The 22,141-nt window shown below is 45.3% G+C and overlaps 1 protein-coding gene across 1 annotated transcript in view; it reads right to left on the bottom strand.

The window, feature by feature from the left end:
• LOC132765865 (deleted in malignant brain tumors 1 protein-like) overlaps positions 1-22,141 on the bottom strand; it is a 68,169-nt gene that overhangs the window by 7,362 nt on the left and 38,666 nt on the right. Inside the window, exons 9-11 of the mRNA XM_067463257.1 lie at positions 17,455-17,760; positions 4,212-4,514; positions 2,188-2,493 (exon numbers count right to left, since the gene is read on the bottom strand). Of these exons, the coding sequence (XP_067319358.1) occupies positions 2,188-2,493; positions 4,212-4,514; positions 17,455-17,760 (915 nt within the window). The remainder of the gene's footprint in view (positions 1-2,187; positions 2,494-4,211; positions 4,515-17,454; positions 17,761-22,141) is intronic.

Here is a 22,141-nt window from a genome sequence, read left to right as displayed (position 1 = left end):
TCCTCCAATGTTCCATTGCTGGCCCTGGAGCTAAAATCTATTTATTTATTTATTTATTAAACTTGTACCCCTCTCTTCTCACCCCCAAAGCGGGACTCAGGGCGGCCCTTTTTGAAACAAATGTGTCTGGTGGAGCTTCAATAAATGTTTATGTATTATATCATGCACACTTTGAGAACCCCTGTTTTAGAGGATATGAAAGGCATTTCCACCATATTTTGAGTCTTTTTTTTCTAATCTACACTCCATAGAACAATGTCTTGCTGCAACCTCCAACAGGCATTGACTATTTTGACTGAATGTGATGTATCATTTTATACATGAATTCAGAAAGAGATTTGCAAAGAATGAAGGACAGAATGCACGTGGTGCCTACCTCATTTTCTTTGTCCAATGTATTACCACATAGGCCTCAATACCCTACAACTGTGTTTCTCAACCTGTAGGTCCCCAGGTTTATCAGCTGTTATGATTTCTGGAAGTTGAAGGCCAAAACATCTGGGGAGTGACAGGCTGAGAACCACTGCCCTAAAGGCATCATATCCCATCTGGGAAACTAAGCAGTGCAGCAATGTTTGACCCTCAGACAGAAGACAGTTAATGAATATCATGTGCTGTGGGCTATATTGCCATAAAATATAGTGTGTGGAAATTAAATAGATTTGATATGAATGAAATGGTATGAAAAAAGTATGATTGGGGCCTAATTGGGCTGAAGGCACAATTGTAACATTTTGAGGCCTGGAAAACAACTACACTGCTGAACTGTAATTAAAAGTTGCTGATAAGAACCATGATAATAATTAACTGTTGAGATTGCTGACTTGATTAAATCTTGGAACACAATATGTTTACATATTCAAAGACAATGCTCTTTTATCAAAGAGCCAGATGGAGCCATTCTCCACCAAAGTGAGCTTCTCATGAGACTGCCAATGCTTCTCTGCAATCAAATTCCTTGCACACAATTTGAGCATTTTTCAAATCCCAACTTTCATGGCTGATGTGAGCCCTCAGTGAGGGGGAGAGGATGGAATACAAAACAAAGTAAGAAAGTAAGTAAATACATGGTTAACCATGTCTGGTTACAGGAACTTCAACCCTCTCAAAACAACACTTTGGACCAATTATTTATTTATTTGCCATATTTATACCCCGCCTTTCTCTACCACAGTGGGGGACTCAAGGCAGCTTACAATGGCACATACACAGTGGCTTAAAACAACACATTCACCTAAAATTAGTTTAAAATTACAACATATTAGATGTGATTAAAATGCATTCAAAGTTAAAAACACACCATCCAAATTTCAAGGTCTAAGGCCATTTCAAGGTCAAATTGCACATAATTCTATATTTGGAATACTGCATTGCCCTAATTTTTGAAAGCCTGTTCCCAGAGCCAGGTTTTGACTTTATTCCTGAAGGCTAGTAGGGAGGGGGATTATCTGATGTTGTTAGGGAGGGAGTTCCACAACCGAGGGACCACCACTGAGAAGGCCTTGTCTCTCATCCCCACCAGCCATACTTGTGAGGCAGGTGGGACCAAGAGCAGGGCCTCCCAGATGATCTTAGTCTCCAAGCTGGTTCATAGGGGAAGATACATTTGAACAGAGAGCCTGAGCCAGAACTGTTTAGGGCTTTATACACTAAGGTTAGCACTTTGAATGGCGCTCAGTAGTGGAGTTGTATGCTCCCTGAATGCCGCTCCAGTAAGCAACCTGGCTGCCACTCACTGGACCAGTTGGAGCTTCCAAGCAGTTTTCAGAGGCAATCCCATATAGAGCATGTTGCAGTAACCTATACAGGATGTAACCAGAGTGTCGACCACTGTGGCCAAAGTCAGACTTCCCAAGGTACAGGCGCAGCTGGTGCACAAGTTTTAATTGTGCAAAAGCTCCCCTCACCACCACTGAAACCTGGGATCCCAGGTTTCAGTGATGGCTCCAAGATCACTCCCAAACTGTGAACCTGTGCCTTCAGGGGGAGTGTAACCCCATCCAGCACAGGCTGTGACCCTAAGCCTTGTTCAGTCTTTTGACTGACCAGGAGGACGTCTGTCTTGTCTGGATTCAATATTCATTCACATGGAAAAAGAAGATAAGGACTCATCCTATCCATGTTCGCTTTGAGGATACATTAACCCCATGCAGTCTTCGGTAAGTATAACTTGTGAGAGGCATGTACCTGAACACTCCACGCTGGCATCCTGGCTGTGGCTGCAACTGTGTTCTCCCCAGCTCCCCTTCTGGCACTCCTTCAGGAATTCTTCTTCTCCTGTACAGTTGATGCTCTCCAGCCAAATGGGGCCTGATCCTTGGCCATAGTGTGCTCCGCCCAATGCTTTGGAGGCATTGCCACAGCCCAGCTGGCTGCAGACCACTTGGGCATCTTGTAAATCCCAGCCAGTGTCACAAACGGTCCCCCATGTGTCATTGTGAAAGACTTCAACCCTCCCTGAGCAGGGACTTGTGCCATTCATTAAACGGAGATCTTAAAAAAAATAGTAAATGATTTTTTATATATATATAGAGAGAGAGGGAGAGAGAATCTAGATTTATTCCAGTTGGGAGTAACTAGCAGGAATTCTTGCCATTGTTCTTGCCACTTTGGATCCAACTGGTAAAATAGAATTTAGTATGATTATTATTACTGGATCCTCTGTACTAGAAAGAATAATTGGACTGGATGTCTGCATGGCAGCTAAAAGTCCCAGGTTTTGTCCTATGCATATCATAGGTATTTCCTTTGCTTTGGGCATGCTCAAAAGCAGTTATTTCATGGCACAACCCATAACAAGAACTCAGGCATAAAAGAGATTGTGTAAAATTATTCTCTCTTTGTGACAACTTGCTCACCACTGAGTGGAATCACAACACTGGCAATTAAAAACACCTATGTGTAAATATGATCCCAAGCTGTCTACAATTGTATTTCAGGTGAGAACAGGCTTATACTCTCACAGTGAAGTACCCAATAAATATGTTAAGAAAGTGAAAAAGGACGTGTAAATCATCTCTACCTAATTTAGTTGGATATACCGCCATGAGTCGCCTTCAGGCTGAAATGGGTGGGATAGAAATAATGTAAATAAATAATAAATACATTTGTGAAGACATGTTATGCACGTGTGTCTAGACTTACTTACTCAATGCTATGTCTTACTTTAAGCCATAAGAGTAGAGCAACCAATAAGCAAATAAATGCAGATTTAGATCAAAACTGCAGAATGAATGATTAATCTTAAATTACGTTAATAGTACAAACATAAGAAAATCTTGGTTGAGATTCTACATGGTAGATAACATACAACTAAGGTTAAGGTCCATTTACAGATCATGGTTATTAATAGTATGTAAATTGGTTTTTCTTCCTCTTAGCTATAAAATCCTTTTCCTTATTTATTTATTTATTTATTTATATCATTTCTACCCCGCCCATATCAGCCCAAGGGCGACTCAGGGCGGCAAACAGCCGGCACAATTTAATGCCATATATAAAATACATACATCAATAAAAATAAAACATCACATTATATCTAAAACATCAAAACAATGAACAATAATTTTTTTAAAACTATGTTGTCATATTCAGTCCTCATCTGTTCCGTTGTCTTAGCCATTCCTAGGTCGTTTTCCAATTCAGGTTTATCTGATTAAGCTGAGGCTCCAAAAGCTTGCTCAAAGAGCCATGTTTTCAGTTTTTTTCGAAAGCTTAGGAGGGAAGGGGCTGATCTGATATCCTTGGGCAGGAAGTTCCACAGCCTAGGGGCCACCACAGAGAAGGCCCTGTCTCTTGTGCCCACCAGACATGCTTGTGAAGCAGGCAGGATCGAGAGCAGGGCCTCCTCTAACAATCTCAAATCCCTAGTGGGTTCATAGGGGGAGATGCGTTCGGATAGAAAGGCTTGGCCAGAACCGTTATAAGGCTCATAAAGCTTTATTACAGTAATGCTAAAGATTGGACATGTACTGTATTGAAGAAGTGGAGATGTGGGAGAAAGGTCTATAAGGTCAAGAGGGAAGACATTCCCCTCTTTGCTGCTTTACAAAGCAAGCACCATACGTAGTCTTTCCTAGCACTAGGCATTTCCACTGGGATTTCTTTTTTGAATATCCAGTTTTTAAGATGGGTTAATTTTAGATTCATCTGCTATAAAATGTAAAAGTCCAGAGTGAATAATCAATCTTACTTTAATTTTCAACAATTACCTGAGCACACAACACCAGCCAATTCACGTGAGTGACATGGATATCTTAAATCAAACATACATTGGTTAAGGGCAACTTCTGTTCCCAAACATTTAGGTGCATAAGGGAAGTCTCTGTAATCCTCTCCATTCCCAAAGAGCGATCCTCCTGGGGCTGACAGGGCAGCTCCACAGCTAAGTTCTCTGCACACGACTTGAGCAGCACGCAGGTCCCACCTGACATCACACACCGACACCCATTTCAGATAGTCATACACTTCAACTCTGCCAGAGCAACGGTTTGTGCCATTCACCAATCTGGTTCCTGTTGGTTTTGGAAGAACAAAAGGTGCTTTAATTGATTTGAAGGCCAATTCCATGATTTCTCTTACATACTTTCCTGGTTATAGGACCTCTCTTAGTGAGACATAAGCTGGCCATTGTGAAATCAATGCAAAAGTGTCACAAAGGCCTGCAGCAGAACTCCTATCTCCCAGGAATACTCATTTGTTGGACACTCCCCATTCATAACCAATAATACACATGTTCATTTGGAGACCTCTCCCTCCCATTTGTAGAGTTCTGTCTTTGGTCTTTCAGTGAACTGAGGGAAACTGAGTTACAGCTTAGAGTGGGACTGGATTCTAGAATTGAGGTTCGCAGAGGAATCTCTGTTCTCCTTCAACTTCCTTTCCATTTCCATAGGCAAGATTCTCCAATGATAACAACCAGCTTGGAATATAAGATAATAATCATAATAAAAAACCCTCCAGCTAGATAGAACTGAACTGCTTCCTGCTTCTTGGCCGGAGTTGGAGTGGACGCTCGCAAGGATTCTATGATTCTATGAACTGATAAACACAGCTGAGCAAAACCTAAGCAGAAAGTATCATAGTACCATAGAGTTGGAAGAGACCTCACGGGCCATCCAGTCCAACCCCATCCTACCAAGAAGCAGGAAAATTGCATTCAAATCATCCCTGACAGATGGCCATCCAGAGTTAAGATCTTGAGTTTATGGTTGGATTTAATGGGGAAATCAGCCTCAAGGAAGAGCCAGAGGCAAATCACCCACTGGGCAAAGCTTCCAGGTACTTTCAGGGAGAACTTGCTATATAAGCCTCAGGGGGCCATGTGCTTAGAGAGAGGAGCACAAGGTATGCGGGGAGGGGAGGGGAGGGTGTCCTAGGCTGGGTAGGCAGAAGGCCCGGGCTCCCAACTTCCAAAAACAACCCAGACCCCCAGGAAGTGCTGGAGCCATGAGTAGCCAGAGACCATCGGGTTGGGGAAATTCTATTTCTTGAAACCTCTGGGTCGACATTATTCAGTAGAGAACAGTAGAGAACAACACTCAAAACCAGGGGAATTCTAGACAGGAAAAAATCTGGGCCAGCTAATAATCTCCCAATGAATGATTCCCCCAGGCAATAAGAAGCCAGACCTTGAAGCTGCAAAGCCAATAAATGTTAATCAAGGTGGCCAATTACCACCTGCCTCAAACAGTCAAGAATTCTTTCTCCCACCCCAGACATTCCATAGACATATAAATCCCACTTGCCTAGTTTATGACAGACCTCACAACCTCTGAGGGTGCCAGCTGTATATGCAGGTGAAACGTCAGGAGAGAATGCTTCTGGAACATGGCCACACAGCCAAGAAAATTCACAGCAACCCAATGATTCAGTTTGTTTTCCAACTTGTAACTACTCTAGTAATTATATCCTTTCCATGCCAATTTTTTGCTGGGAAGGAAAGGTTCCTTTTAAAACTTTACATTTCTTTCATTCTTGTTTTATGAACCTTTTCCTAAGTGTGCATGTGCAGAGGGGATCTTCCCTTCCATAATAATCTCCCCACTGGATCACTGAAATCAATGGGAGGGGGCAACTATTTCGTATGGACTTCCCTTACAATTGTAAACAGTGGCATTGTCCAATAGGTGGTTGAAGGTCAACATGGCCTTTCACAAATGTCTTAAGAGAGGGGATGTCACCTCAGAAGGGAAGAATAAGCAGGAGGTCTTGCCTTAAATTAAATAGTTATTCTCTTTTCCTGCTTCCATCATAATATTATTAATTCAAAAAGAAAAACAAATAGTTTACTCAAACACCTTCTCTTTGCTCCTCTGGATATCTTTCTCCTCTGAAAACATCTGGCTGAATCCTGTTCATGGAGGTTTGGTGTTTCAGAAAAGGTCCCCAAGTGACAAAAAGTCCTTCAGTGTTGACTCTGCGTGCTTGTCATCTTTATTTCTCTGAATGACTTTGCCCCCACCCCTTCCCCTATGATGACTTATTGGGAACCTTTACATTTTTTATGGCAGCCCGAACATGAGACCTAAATAGCCTAAAGCCACCAGATACCCTTTTCATTTTTTATGGCTCAGCAGTGTCCATCCTGGTTGGTACTTGAATGGGAGACTATCAACAATTGCCAGATATATTTCACTGGAAAAAATAGGCAATTTGTCCTCTTTGCCTTAGAGAGACCTATATGACATTCAGGAGGTGGCCATAAATTGAGAGGCGACTGGAAGGCACAAGTACAAACCAAGTGTTTTCTATGTGTCATTTGTTCAGAAGGAGTTTGCCATTTCTTTCCTTTAAGACTTAAAAGTTTTGCTTCCACCTGGTCACCAAGCTGGTATTTGAACCCTGGTCTCCTCCTGTCCTAGTCTGACTATCCAACCAGTTCACCAACCATTACCTGAACACTTAACTGCTCTTCCATTACTGCAGCTTTCCTGTTCGAAATTTGTCAGGTCACATTCAGAAAGTTCATTTGCTGTCCATTTACAGGAGTCTATAGATGGCCTCTTGTTACTGCCTAGAGAGTAAAATGGAAGTATATTTGGGTCCCATGAGATCGCTCTACAGCCCATTTCCCTGCAGACAACATGGTTTTCATACACATGCCAGTTTTTATCACATATGGATATGGCTTTCCATTGCTGCTTGTGGAGCACCTCGACTGTCCCAGAACAGCGGCTTGAACCGTTGGCCAGCCTGATCCAACCTGAAAAAGGAAAAGCCAATATTATTTCTCCCCCTCCCAGTTTCTTTCTGATGTCCCTTTCCCTTTCAGGCAGAGAATTATTTCTCACACAGGGACATTCAGGAGATGAGGGTAGTGTCCCTTGCTAAAGCCGTACAGCAGCAGTTCATGGATCAAACACAAGCTGTGGCATATGGTAAGCTGAGGGGTAAATGTAGTAACAGGGATTCATGCCACCAATAATAATAATAAGAAAAGTGATATCTAGATCTGCATCCTCCCAGGACACCCCAATGTTCTTCTCAAGCATCATGTATCATTTATTCTCAGCTGGTTTTCCCTCCTTCCCTCAGCTGGCTTCCCCCTGCCTTTCCCATCTCTAATGCAGACAAGTGGGACACTGTCTTATGTATCACATCTAATTTATCTTATGGGGGAAATGAGAGAAGCCCCACAGGATTGCAAGACATCTAGGCATCCCCTGGGCAATGTCTTCATAGACAGCTGGTTCTCTCACTCCAGAAGTGACCAGAAGTGACTTGCAGCATGCAAACAAGCAAGCAAAACAACCAACAGACCTTTTCAGGACCAACCATGACAATAATCTCAATCAACATTGAAGGCATGTCAGCTGCCAAAGAACAATCACTCTCAAAGGACATCTAATAACTACCAAGCTTGCAAACTTTGGGTTTTGTTTATTTGTTTGTTAAAAAAATGCAATACGACGGTTTGGTTTGCTCCTGACACGATAAAAAAAATAATTTATCTTATGTAGATGGTAAGCTGCTATGTGTGCCTTTGTGGTTGAAGAGCGGGCTAAAAACTCTCTAAATAAACAAAAAAAAATAGAAAATTTAGACAGGTCATTTTCAGGTGAGGATGCTCAACTGGCAACTGGGAAAGCTCATGGAAACTAGCAGATGTTTCTAGGCTAGAAGTGAGCATTTTCTGAACAGCAATGGTTTCCAGAAAATTAGATGGTTTTCTGGGAAAATTGTGCACCTTTTGTAGAAAGGTTGTGTAGTTCCCTTTCTTTGTAGATTATTATTATTATTATTATTTATTATTAACTTTATTTGTACCTCGCTACCATCTCCCCAAGGGACTCGGTGCGGCTTACATGAGGCCAAGCCCAAACACAACAATACAAGCAATAAAACAACAATACAAGCAATTAAAAACATAAAAAATAAAATAAACAACATTATCAAAAAACAACAACACATAATTAAAAACAGAGAGGAGGCCTAATGTAAAGTTAAAATTGGAGATATGCTGGGACACGGACGGAAAATGATACTGGTGTTTATGGAAGGGCATACGAGCAGACTTAAAAAATGTAAAGTGCTTTGGAGGACAAAGTGCTATGGGAACATTATTCCGGGAAGGCACACTGGAACAGCCATGTCTTCAAGTTCCTCCTGAAGACTGCCAAGGTTGGAGCCTGTCTGATGTCTTTAGGGAGTGAGTTCCAGAGTCAAGGGGCCACCACCGAAAAGGCCCTCTCTCTCGCCCCCACCAATCGCGCCTGCGATGCTGGTGGGATTGAGAGCAGGACCTCGCCCGATGATCGAAGAGATTGTGTGGGTTTGTATACAGAGATGCGGTCACGCAGGTAGGCGGGTCCCAAACCGTTCAGGGCTTTGTAGGTAAGAACCTGCACCTTGAATTGGGTCCGGGAGATGAAAGGCAGCCAGTGGAGCTCCTTAAACAGGAGGGATGACCTCTCTCTGTAAGGAGCCCCGGTTAACAACCTGGCTGCCTCTCGTTGGATCATCTGAAATTTCCGGGCTGTTTTCAAGGGCAGCCCCATTTAAAGTGCATTGCAGTAATCCAGTCTAAAGATGACTAAGGCGTGGACCACCTTGGCCAGATCCACCTTCCTGAGGTACGGTCACAGTTGGTGCACGGGTCTTAATTGTGCGAAGGCCCTCCCGGCCATCACCAATGCCTGAGCCTCAAATGTAAGTGAAGAATCCAGGAGGACCCCAGACTGTGGACCCGTGACTTCAGGGGGAGTGCAACCCGTCTAGCACAGGTTGCTACCCTATACCCTGGTCTGGTTTACGATCGACCAGGAGGACCTCTGTCTTGTCGGGATTAATCTTCAGCTTGTTCGTCCTCATCCAGACAGGCACAGTGGTCAGGCACTCGTCTAGCACACGAGGGGCTTCCTTGGAGTTAGATGGAAAAGAGTTGTAGAGTTCTGTGTCATCTGCCCAGCGGTTTCATGCAGATGTTAAAAAGCATTGGAGACAAAATGGAGCCTTGCGGGACGCCACAGGTCAAAGGCCAGGGGTCCGAGCAAGCGTCTCCCAGCTTCACCATCTGGGATCGACCCTCCAGGAAGGACCGGAGCCACAACAGAGCCGTGCCTCCAAGGCCCATCCCACAGAGGCGTCCCAGAAGGATACCATGTTCGATGGTATTGAAAGCCGCTGAGATGTCCAAGAGAACCAACAGGGTCACACTCCCCCTGTCCAGCTCTCTGCGGAGATCATCCACCAAGGCGACCAAAGCCGTCTCGGTGCCATGGCCAGGCCTGAAGCCAGACTGTGACTGTTTCAGGTAATTGATGTCATCAAGGAAGCCCTGGAGCTGAGCAGCAACCACCCGCTCCAACACCTTGCCCAGAAAAGGGAAGTTTGAGATTGGTCTATAGTTATTTAAGATTGTGGAATCAAGGGAAGTCTTTTTCAGGAGTGGTTTAACCACCGCCTGTTTTATACCTGATGGAAAAATTCTTTGCTCTAACAATGTGTTGATGATTAACATAAACCAATCAATCAGACCATTCTTGGCCGATTTAATTAGCCAAGACGGGCAAGGGTCCAGAGCCAATGTGGTGGCTCTCACTGCCCCAAGGGCCACCTCCACGTCCTCAGAACGAACAAGCCGGAAGGAATCCCAAACCGGACAAGCAGATGCCTCGGTCACCTCTCTTGGAACTGCGAACAAACTGGAGTCCAGCTCAAGACGTATCTGAGCAACTTTGTCTGCAAAGTGCTGCACAAATTCGCAGCACCGAGTTCTCGGGTCATCGAATGTCTCCTCCACCTCAGGAGGGTGAAGAAGTTCTCCAACGACCCGAAACAACTCCGAAGATCTATTAGATGGAGACGCTATACGGGCAGTCATGAAGGTCGCAGAATAGGCCCTAAGTGAGGCCATAGCCCGTGCTTGGTCAGATACATCCTGAGATTTCCTCCATTTGCACTCTAGCCTCCTTCTCGTGCGCTTCATCACTGCCAACTCCCCAGTAAACCAAGGAGACGGTGTGTCTCTGCGCAATGATAGGGGGCATTTGGGAGCAATCCAGTCTATCACCCTGGCCATCTCACTATTATAGCAGTCAACCAGGGTGTCAACATGATCGCCAGGCTCCACGGCAGGAAGAGCCCCAAGATTCCTCAGGAATCCTTCCGGATTCATCAGTCTCCTGGGGCGGATCATCTTAGTTGATCCTCCATCCCTGCAAAGGTTTGAGTGCGCAGTGAGTCTAACGCTAACCAGATGATGATCAGACCATGACAATGGAAAGATGTTTTGCTCTTCCACTCTGACCAATCCGCCGTCCGCCACAAAAACAAGTCGAGTGTATGTCCAGCCTGATGAGTGGGTCCGGATATAACTTGTGATAGCCCCATGGTCGTCATGGCAACCATGGAATCCTGAGCTGCCCCTGTTTGCTTTACACCTACAAAATTCACATCAACAGGATCACTTTTCTGGGGACCTACACACTACATTGCACAAAAGGGACCCTGTCAATCCTGAAAGTAAACAGGTCTTGGTAGTAGGCGACTCCTTCCTTAGGGGAACGGAAGCCATCATTTCGACCAGATGGGATGGCTCAAGAAATATGCTGCCTACTGGGGGCAAAAATACACCATATCACTCAGAGGCTCACCACGCTCCTCAAGCCCCATCACTGTGCTCCCCTCATGTTGATTCATGTAGGAACCAATGATACTGCTAGGCATACTTTTCAAAAGATCATAAATGATTTTCGAGCTCTTGGAAAAAAGCTAAAACAATCTAATGTACAGGTGGTCTTTTCATCCCTCCTCCCAGTTGTAAGACACGGTCCTACAAGGGCTAGGAAAATAGTACAGGTCAATGACTGGCTTAGAAAATGGTGTCAGGAGGAACGCTTTGGCTTCCTCGACCATGGCCTGCTTTTCCAGGACGATGGCCTAACTGGCAAGGGATGGGGTACATCTCACACAAGTAGGAAAACACCTTTTTGCTCACAGACTCGCAAATCTCATTAGGCGCACTTTAAACTAGGTCCACCGGGGGAGGGGGACAACAGCCTTGCGAACACTACTTTACCCACAATGTCAGGGAATCGCCAGAAGCCTAAACGGAGGGCTGCGCAAACACAACGAGGACCAAGTACCAAAAGAACTATAATCCCAATTAAACAGCTCAGGGGAAAATCTCAGGGGCTCACATGTCTTTACACTAATGCACAGAGCATGGGAAATAAACAAGATGAACTCCAACTTTTAGTACAACACCACAAATATGATATCATAGGCATCACTGAAACCTGGTGTGATGATTCCTATCGCTGGAATGTAGACATCGAGGGCTATAACCTCTTTCACAGAAACCGAACAAAGGGAAGAGGAGGCAGAGTAGCCTTATATGTCAAAAACTCTTATGCTGCAGAAGAGATTCAAGACAGCAATCCGGGAAACCAGCTTGAAAGCATCTGGATAAGAATCAAGGGAACTGGGACTCAAAAAGATCTCGTTGTAGGCGTCTACTACAGACCTCCAAGCCAGGAGGAAGAACTAGATGAAGTCTTCTGCCAACAGTTGACCAAACAGGCACAGAGAAGAGATGTAGTAGTCATGGGCGATTTCAACTATCCGGATATTTGCTGGAAAACAAACTCGGCCAAGAGTACAAGGTCCAACAAATTCCTCACTTGCCTTGCAGACAATTTCATGGTCCAGAAGGTAGAAGAGGCAACAAGGGGGTTGGCTACTCTTCATAGAATCATAGAATCACAGAGTTGGAAGAGACCTCATGGGCCATCCAGTCCAACCCCCTGCCAAGAAGCAGGAATATTGCATTCAAATCACCCCTGACAAATGGCCATCCAGCCTCTGCTTAAAAGCTTCCAAAGAAGGAGCCTCCACCACACTCCGGGGCAGAGAGTTCCACTGCTAAACGGCTCTCACAGTCAGGAAGTTCTTCCTCATGTTCAGATGGAATCTCCTCTCTTGTAGTTTGAAGCCATTGTTCCATTGCATCCTAGTCTCCAAGGAAGCAGAAAACAAGCTTGTTCCCTCCTCCCTGTGGCTTCCTCTCACATATTTACATGGCTATCATATCTCCTCTCAGCCTTCTCTTCTTCAGGCTAAACATGCCCAGTTCCCTAAGCCGCTCCTCATAGGGCTTGTTCTCCAGACCCTTGATCATTTTAGTCGCCCTCCTCTGGACACATTCCAGCTTGTCAATATCTCTCTTGAATTGTGGTGCCCAGAAATGGACACAATATTCCAGATGTGGTCTAACCAAAGCAGAATAGAGGGGTAGCATTACTTCCTTAGATCTAGACACTATGCTCCTATTGATGCAGGCCAAAATCCCATTGGCTTTTTTTGCCGCCACATCACATTGTTGGCTCATGTTTAACTTGTTGTCCACGAGGACTCCAAGATCTTTTTCACACGTACTGCTCTCGAGCCAGGCATCACCCATTCTGTATCTTTGCATTTCATTTTTCCTGCCAAAGTGGAGTATCTTGCATTTGTCACTGTTGAACTTCATTTTGTTAGTTTTGGCCCATCTCTCTAATCTGTCAAGATCGTTTTGAATTCTGCTCCTGTCCTCTGGACTATTGGCTATCCCTCTCAATTTGGTGTCGTCTGCAAACTTGATGATCATGCCTTCTAGCCCTTCATCTAAGTCATTAATAAAGATGTTAAACAGGACCGGGCCCAGGACGGAACCCTGCGGCACTCCACTTGTCACTTCTTTCCAAGATGAAGAGGAAGCATTAGTGAGCACTCTCTGTGTTCGTCCACTTAACCAATTACAGATCCACCTCACCGTAGTTTTGCCTAGCCCACATTGGACTAGTTTCCTTGCCAGAAGGTCATGGGGGACCTTGTCGAAGGCCTTACTGAAATCCAGGTACACTACATCCACGGCATTCCCCGCATCTACCCAGCTTGTAGCTCTATCGAAGAAAGAGATCAGATTAGTCTGGCATGACTTGTTTTTGATAAATCCATGTTGACTATTAGCGATGACTGCATTTGTTTCTAAGTGTTTGCAGACCGCTTCCTTAACAATCTTTTCCAGAATCTTGCCCGGTATCGACGTGAGGCTGACTGGACGGTAGTTGTTTGGGTCATCCTTTTTTCCCTTCTTGAAGATTGGGACCACATTGGCCCTCCTCCAATCTGCTGGAACTTCTCCCGTTCTCCAAGAACTCTCATCCTAACAAATGCGGAGGACCTAATCGATGCGGTTGAAGTGGTATGATCCTTAGGGGCAAGTGACCATGTGCTCCTGCAATTTGAGGTACAAAGGAAGGCTGAAACGAAGACAAGTCAAATCCGCATTTTGGACTTTAGAAGAGCCGATTTCCAAAAAATGAAGGAAATGCTGAGCAGCATTTCATGGACACAGATACTAAAAGATAAGAGAGTTACGGATGGATGGGAATTTCTCAAGAGTGAAATACTCAAGGCACAATTGCAAACTGTGTCAACAAAAAGAAAAAATAGGACAAGTGCAAAGAAGCCAGAATGGATGTACAAAGAACTTCTAACTGTGCTAAGACACAAAAGAGACATGCACAAGAAGTGGAAAAAGGGAGAAATAACCAAAGAAGAATTCAAACAAATAGCCAACACCTGTAGGGAAAAGGTCCACAAGGCTAAAGCACAAAACGAGCTCAGGCTTGCCAGGGACATTAAAAACAATAAAAAGGGCTTCTTTTCTTATGTCAGTAGAAAAAGGAAACACAAGGAGGCGATAGGGCCTCTTTGAGGAGAAGATGGGGCAATGCTGACAGGGGGTAGGGAAAAGGTACAACTACTTAATGCCTTCTTTGCCTCGGTCTTCTCACAAAAAGAGAGTCTTCAACCTCAGCAAGATGGAGTGGATGAGGGATTAGAGGACATCCAACCCCAAATTGGAAAACAAGTCGTCCAGGAATACCTGGCCACTCTAAATGAGTTCAAGTCCCCAGGGCCAGATCAACTACACCCAAGAGTACTGAAGGAACTAGCGGAAGTCAATTCGGAACCATTGGCAATCATCTTTGAGAGTTCTTGGAGAACAGGAGAAGTTCCAGCAAATTGGAGGAGAGCCAATGTGGTCCCAATCTTCAAGAAGGGAAAAAAGGATGACCCAAACAATTACCATCCGGTCAGCCTCACGTCGATACCAGGCAAGATTCTGGAAAAGATTGTTAAGGAAGTGGTCTGCAAACACTTAGAAACAAATGTGGTCATCGCTAATAGTCAACATGGATTTATCAAAAACAAGTCATGCCAGACTAATCTGATCTCTTTTTTCGATAGAGCTACAAGCTGGGTAGATGCAGGGAATGCCGTGGATGTAGCGTACCTGGATTTCAGTAAGGCCTTCGACAAGGTCCCCCATGACCTGCTGGCAAGGAAACTAGTCCAAAGTGGGCTAGGCAAAACTACGGTGAGGTGGATCTGGAATTGGTTAAATGGACGAACCCAGAGGGTGATTCTCACCAAGACTTCCTCTTCATCCTGGAAAGAAGTGACGAGTGGAGTGCCGCAGGGTTCCGTCCTGGGCCCGGTCCTGTTCAACATCTTTATTAATGACTTAGATGAAGGGCTAGAAGGCATGATCATCAAGTTTGCAGATGACACCAAATTGGGAGGGATAGCCAATACTCCAGAGGACAGGAGCAGGATTCAAAACGATCTTGACAGATTAGAGAGATGGGCCAAAACTAACAAAACGAAGTTTAACAGTGACAAATGCAAGATACTCCACTTTGGCAGGAAAAACGAAATGCAAAGATACAAAATGGGGGACAATGCCTGGCTTGAGAGCAGTAAGTGTGAAAAAGATCTTGGAGTCCTCATGGACAACAAGTTAAACATGAGCCAACAATGTGATGTGGCAGCAAAAAAAGCCAATGGGATTTTGGCCTGCATCAATAGGCACATAGTGTCTAGATCTAGGGAAGTCATGCCACCCCTCTATTCCGCTTTGGTTAGACCACACCTGGAATATTGTGTCCAATTCTGGGCACCACAATTCAAGAGAGATATTGACAAGCTGGAATGTGTCCAGAGGAGGGCAACTAAAATGATCAAGGGTCTGGAGAACAAGCCCTATGAGGAGCAGGTTAAGGAGGTGGGCATGTTTAGCCTGAAGAACAGAAGGCTGAGAGGAGATATGATAGCCATGTATAAATATGTGGGAGGAAGCCACAGGGAGGAGGGAGCAAGCTTGTTTTCTGCTTCCTTGGAGACTAGGATGCAATGGAACAATGGCTTCAAACTACAAGAGAGGAGATTCCATCTGAACATGAGGAAGAACTTCCTGACTGTGAGAGCCGTTCAGCAGTGGAACTCTCTGCCCCGGAGTGTGGTGGAGGCTCCTTCTTTGGAAGCTTTTAAGCAGAGGCTGGATGGCCATTTGTCAGGGGTGATTTGAATGCAATATTCCTGCTTCTTGGCAGTGGGTTGGACTGGATGGCCCATGAGGTCTCTTCCAACTCTGTGATTCTATGATTCTATGATATTCTAGATTATATGGCTGTGTGGAAGGGCCCCTAAATGTTCCTGTAACCAATCTGACTGCCATATTTTGAAGTAACTGGAGTTTCCGAACTTGGCACAGAGGGAGCCCAATGTGCAATGCCTTGAAGAAATCAGTATTAAACTTATCAGCCAAGATAAAGGCAATTCCTTTAAAGAGGTGATTAATTTTCTTACTCAAGGTCTCCAATTGGTGAGAAAGAAGAGTGAACGATCTCCCCAAGAGGTCACACAGATGGGACAATTCATTTTTAAAAGGAAAGTTGCTGAATGCCTGAAAGCTGTAGGAAGAAAAACTTACTTATTGTTCCTGATATCTACCTGGATATAAAAATATGGAGGTTTATCATTCTTCATATCTGGCTGAAGATAAGAATCATTTATACAGATTAACATTTTGAGTGGCTTGGTCTTTAAATGGTTGTAAACAATCATGTATTGAAATAGTCATGCCAGGTGTTGCCATGTGTTTTGTGTCCTTGAAGGTATTGCAGAGGTCTTACTCTTTTACTGAAATGGGAAATAAAAAAGAACTATGCTTTCCTACCTGATGGTATCTGAATTACTAAGAATAACCCTGAACTCTACAACAGAATTAAAAGGCAAGTGGTGGAGGCTCCTTCTTTGGAGGCTTTTAAGCAGAGGCTGCATGGCCATCTCTCAGGAGTGCTTTGAATGTGATTTTCCTGCTTCTTGGCAGAAAGGGCTTGTACTGGATGGACCACAAGGCCTCTTCCGACTCTATGATTCTATGATTCTATGTTTAAGTGAGAGCACCTCCAAAATTGTGGGTGTGGTGATCAGGTCCTATGATGTCATTTCCTGAGTGGGCAGATTTGGCATCTAGGTTGGCAGGGTCCCATCTCCCTCTCTGTGTTGTGTGTCCTCTCAGTAGTTAAGAAAACATTTCAGATTGGGAAGCTGATTGAAGGTGTGTAAATCTCTGCCACTAAGAGCCCTTGAGAAAATAGTATTATTGTCCCGAATAGTTTAGAAGAATTGATTATCAAAGTGGTCCCAGTTGGCAGCTATAAGTGACCATCAATGCAGTTCTGCAATTCTGTAATAGATTAGTCCCAAGTCTTGTCTTGTTGATACTTTTTTTAAAAAACCAAAACATATGATGAGTACTCTAGTGGATCAGGAGTTATAATTCTATTAGTTTGACATTCCTGTCTTCTGGAACTGAACATATGCAATTGTATCAGGAAGCATGTTTATAAGTGGAGGATTTGGTTGTTTGCTTAGGGTGGAGACTAGAGGCATGTGGGTCTGGAAATGTGGCCAGTGCTTATTCATAGCTACCAAGATCTGTTTCTCGACACTTAACTTCAGGTATCTGAGGAAGTAGACCTTCGTCTACACAAGCTTCTGACACCTACTTCTTTCTTAGAGTCAATTTCCAAAGTGCTGCAAAACCCCTTGGCACTCTGCCTCTGTCGTTGTCTCTTTTCACGCCCTCTTCTCCTGCATCCTTTGCTAGGAACCTACCTGTGCACTCCACGCTGGCATCCTGGCTGTGGTTGCAGTGGTGCTCTCCCCATGGGCTTCGGGGACACTCCCTCAGGGATGCCTCTTTCCCCGTACAGTTCAGTCCCTCCAGCCAGATGGGACCAGATCCTTGGCCATGATGAGCTCCTCTGAATGCTTTGAGGGCATTGCCACAGCCCAGCTCTTTGCATACAACCTGAGCATCATATATGTCCCAGCTGGTATCACACACGGTTCCCCACTCTTGGTTATGCAAGAGCTCTACCCGCCCAGAGCAGGGATTTGGGCCATTCACCAGGCGAGCCTCTGATGGGAGAAAATAAAAGAATGTTGAAATGTACCCATATAATTAGATCCAGCAGTTGAAACACAGCTTTTGTACCAAGCGGAGAAATCAATAAAAATGTTCTGTGGAAACTTTCCGGGGGGAGACAGCTTGTTCTGCTTTCAGGAGAAATCAGATATGTTAAATCTTTATATTTTAATTCTAATTCTGAATTGCATTTTAAAATTAATATTATGTTTCTCTGACTGCCCCTACACAAGGAACAAAGAGCACCAGTCAAATGCTAGAATGTCTGCTTCTTCATTATTGTCTCTCCCAAAAGGTTTAGCACATCTATAGGGATAACATAGGTCACAGAGGAAGAGGAGAAATACTTCTGGTCTGAGAGTCTTATTTCCACTTTTGAGTATTGCACAGACTGAATTATGTAACTGTACATGGCTACTTCCTCACCAATGCACTCTTGTCTCGGGCCAAAAAAGGCACCTATGCATTTCCACCTGGCAATCAGAATAAGAGCTTTATTCTCACTTCTTCATGAGGAGGAAATCAGGATGAGGGACTTCCAGTCCATAGACATCTACTGAGACTTGTGATCAGGTCTCAACTCCAGGCTGTTTTTCCACACACGAATGAGTATTTCTGCATAAATATAGTAATTTCTGCATAGAAAATGCTGTTTTTGCCACATGTGAAATTTTTGCCAACGAAATCTGCCCAAATTCTTAGTATCAGATTGATACTAAAAAAACATTTTTCTACAATATTTCAAATAAGTATACGCATTTATTTGCATACATTATTTAAAGTGCTACAGTCAAACTCTCTGAGGGAATATATTTCAGTGTTAAAAGGCAGCAAGTTATCATCTTGAAAGACCCTAAGATGGCAGTGCTGAAGCCAAACTAGACTTTAGGAGGGTCAACTCCAAGGAGAGATGACCCTTAGTTCCCACCAAAGAGGGAACGCTACCTTGGCAAGCCTTCAGAGAAGCCTGATTCCAGCAATTTTATTTAATATTAATAATTGAAATGAGACCCTTGCCAAAGCGAAGAAGGGGCATCGAGGTGTTTATTAGCGATTCAGCTGAGATCGGATGCAAGTGGGAATCATTCCACCACAAGCATACTGCTACAGAATTTTACAGGCATTTTATAGAGAAAATACAAAGGAAAACAGTTCAAATCCCCCGCCCACCCTCTGCCTCTGGAGGGCCAATCAGCAGGCTTTCCTTGCTTCTAAGGATGGGCGAATCAGAAGCAGGCAAGGCGGGACAACTGCGGACAATGGGGGAAATGATGGGATTACAGATTTGCTGGCTGTGATGATTGTCTTTGTTTCTTGCCGGCAAGATACAATCTCTGTAAACAAAGACTTTCCTGTCCATTATGAGTTTCGGTTGAGAATGACAACAGGGTGGGCAGCAGACCTCAGGGGGTCAACGCTGCCCCTTGTAAATCAATCACAAATGTCCGGTATCTCAAATGGCTATTTTGTCCATGCCTTATGAGTCAATCAAAAATGAGTTCCGAGGGAGGCAGGGGGTCTCCCTCAGGCATTTCCATATTTCCTGGTCACTTTTAGTAGGGCAAAAGTCAAGGGGGAAAGGGGGAAACAAACTACATTTCATACAATAATTTTTTATACAAAGTTCATATAAAATTTCCCTTCCCACCCCACATCTTTATTATTTTATTACAATATTGATTTATTAAAAGAACTGGAAATCCCATGCCCCTGGGGAAGGTTTGTGGAAACGGAGATGGCTTGCAATCCAAGTCAGGCAGCAAAGAGTTATTTCTCATGGTAGAAGTCAGCGGATGGGCGCTGAGTTGATAGATAACATGATCCATCACTTGGTCCTTGGGGGAACTACAACTCTCACAAAGGGCAGAAGTCCCAAGATCCAGCCATTTCCCAAAAGCCTCGTGGGGTCCTTGTTGTTGTCAGTGTCTTGGCAATGTGACCAAGACTTAATTATTTATTTATTTATTTATTTATTTATTACTTGCACTTATTAACCGCCGCTCTCAGCCCTAGGGCGATTCGTGGCGGTGTACAACAACATAGAAAAAGACAATTTACAATAAATCAAGACAGTAACCAACATTCTACTACTACAAACATCTACTTATACTAAAAATCCGCTTCGTCATATCATGGGGACATAATCATTCTCATAGTCGTAGTCCATTCCGGTCGTCATTTCCAATAACATAGCACTCAGTTGAAGGCCATCTCGAAAAGCCATGTTTTCAGGCCCTTACGAAAGGCCAAAAGGGAGGGCGCCTGTCTAACTTCAGCAGGGAGGGAGTTCCACAGCCGGGGGGCCACCACCGAGAAGGCCCGCTCTCTCGTCCCCACCAGACGTGCCTGTGAGGCAGGCGGGATCGAGAGAAGGGCCTCCCCAGATGATCTCAAGGTCCTCGTGGGCTCGTAGGCCGAGATGCGGTCTGCAAGGTATTTTGGGCCGGAACCGTTTAGGGCTTTGTAGGATAACACCAGCACCTTAAATTGGGCCCGGTAGCAAATCGGCAGCCAGTGGAGCTGGGACAGCAGGGGCGTTGTATGCTCCCTGCGCCCTGCTCCTGTTAACAACATGGCTGCCGCGCGCTGGACTAGCTGGAGCTTCCGGGCTGTCTTCAAGGGCAGCCCCACGTAGAGAGCGTTGCAGTAATCCAGGCGGGATGTGACCAAAGCGTGTACCACCGTGGCCAAGTCAGACTTCCCAAGATACGGGCGCAGCTGGCGCACGAGCCTAAGCTGTGCAAATGCTCCCCTGGTCACCGCTGAAACCTGGGGATCCAGGCTCAGCGACGAATCCAGGGTCACACCCAAGCTGCGAACCTGCACCTTCAAGGGGAGTGCGACCCCGTCCAGCACAGGCTGTAACCCTATACCCTGCTCGGCCTTGCGACTGACCAGGAGTACCTCTGTCTTGTCTGGATTTAATTTCAGTTTGTTCGCCCTCATCCAGACCATTACAGCGGCCAGGCACTGGTTCAGGACTTCGACAGCCTCCTTAGTAGCAGGTGGGAAGGAGTGACAGAGTTGGACATCATCTGCGTACAGATGACACCGCACCCCGAAACTCCGGATGATCTCACCCAGCGGCTTCATGTAGATGTTAAACAGCATGGGGGACAGGATAGAACCCTGAGGAACCCCACAGGTCAAAGGCTGTGGTGTTGAACAGGAGTCCCCCAATAACACCTTCTGGGTACGACCCTCCAGAAATGACCGGAGCCACTGCAAAGCAGTGCCCCCGAGACCCATCTCTGCAAGGCGCCCCAGAAGAATACCGTGGTCGACGGTATCGAAGGCCGCTGAGAGGTCCAGGAGCACCAACAGGGACACACTCCCCCTGTCTAGCTCCCGGCGCAGATCATCCACTAAGGCGACCAAGACCGTCTCGGTACCATGTCCCGGTCTGAAACCAGACTGTGCCGAATCCAGATAATCCGTGTCTCTCAAGAATACCTGGAGTTGTGAGGCCACCACGCTTTCCATGACTTTGCCCAAGAAGGGAAGATTGGAAACGGGCCGAAAGTTGTCGAATTTGGTGGGGTCCAATGATGGTTTCTTCAACAGCGGCTTTATAATAGCCTGTTTTAGGCTCGCTGGAATCTTGCCTTCCCGAAGGGAGGCATTAACCACCACCGTTACCCACTCGGCCAATCCCCCTCTGGCCTCCTTCAGAAGCCAGGATGGGCAGGGTTCTAGGATGGACGTGGTGGGCCTCATTCCTCCAAGTATCTTGTCCACATCCTCAGGCTTCACAAACTGAAAAGAATCCATCAAAATAGGACAAGCAGGTGCTTGTGTCACATCCACAGAGACTGCATTTAATGTGGTGTCCAGCCCAGAGTGGATCAAAGCGACTTTGTCTGCAAAGAACTGAGCAAATGCTTCACAGAGCGTGGCCGAATTGTCAGGGCTCCCACCTGAGGTAGGGGGAGTTAAAAGGCCTCTGACAATCCGAAACAGCTCCGCCGGACGGTTTTTTGCAGACGCAATAGTAGCCGCAAAGAAAGATTTCTTTGCGGCTTTTATTGCCGCAGCATATGCCCTTAGAAAGGACACAAACTGTGCTCGATTTGGCTCGCTTGGGTCCGAGCGCCACACGCTCTCTAGTTCCCTCTTCCTTCGCTTCATCGCTGCCAGCTCCTCAGTAAACCAAGGAGCTGGTTTAGCTCGGTTACTTGAGAGGGGACGTTCCGGAGCGATCCTGTCAATAGCCCTGGTCATCTCCCCATTCCAGAGAGCGACCAAGGCCTCGACATGGTCACCTACCGAGGTGGCGGGAAAATCCCCAAGAGCCGTCAGGAATCCATTCGGATCCATAAGCCTCCTGGGGCGGACCATCTTAATGGGTCCTCCACCTTTGCGGAGGTTAGGGGG

This window comes from Anolis sagrei, chromosome 2 (genome assembly GCF_037176765.1).
Source record: "Anolis sagrei isolate rAnoSag1 chromosome 2, rAnoSag1.mat, whole genome shotgun sequence".
Lineage (NCBI taxonomy): Eukaryota > Metazoa > Chordata > Lepidosauria > Squamata > Dactyloidae > Anolis > Anolis sagrei.
The sequence above is the reverse complement of the archived record's forward strand: the minus strand, read 5'-3'. Positions and strand labels throughout refer to the sequence as shown.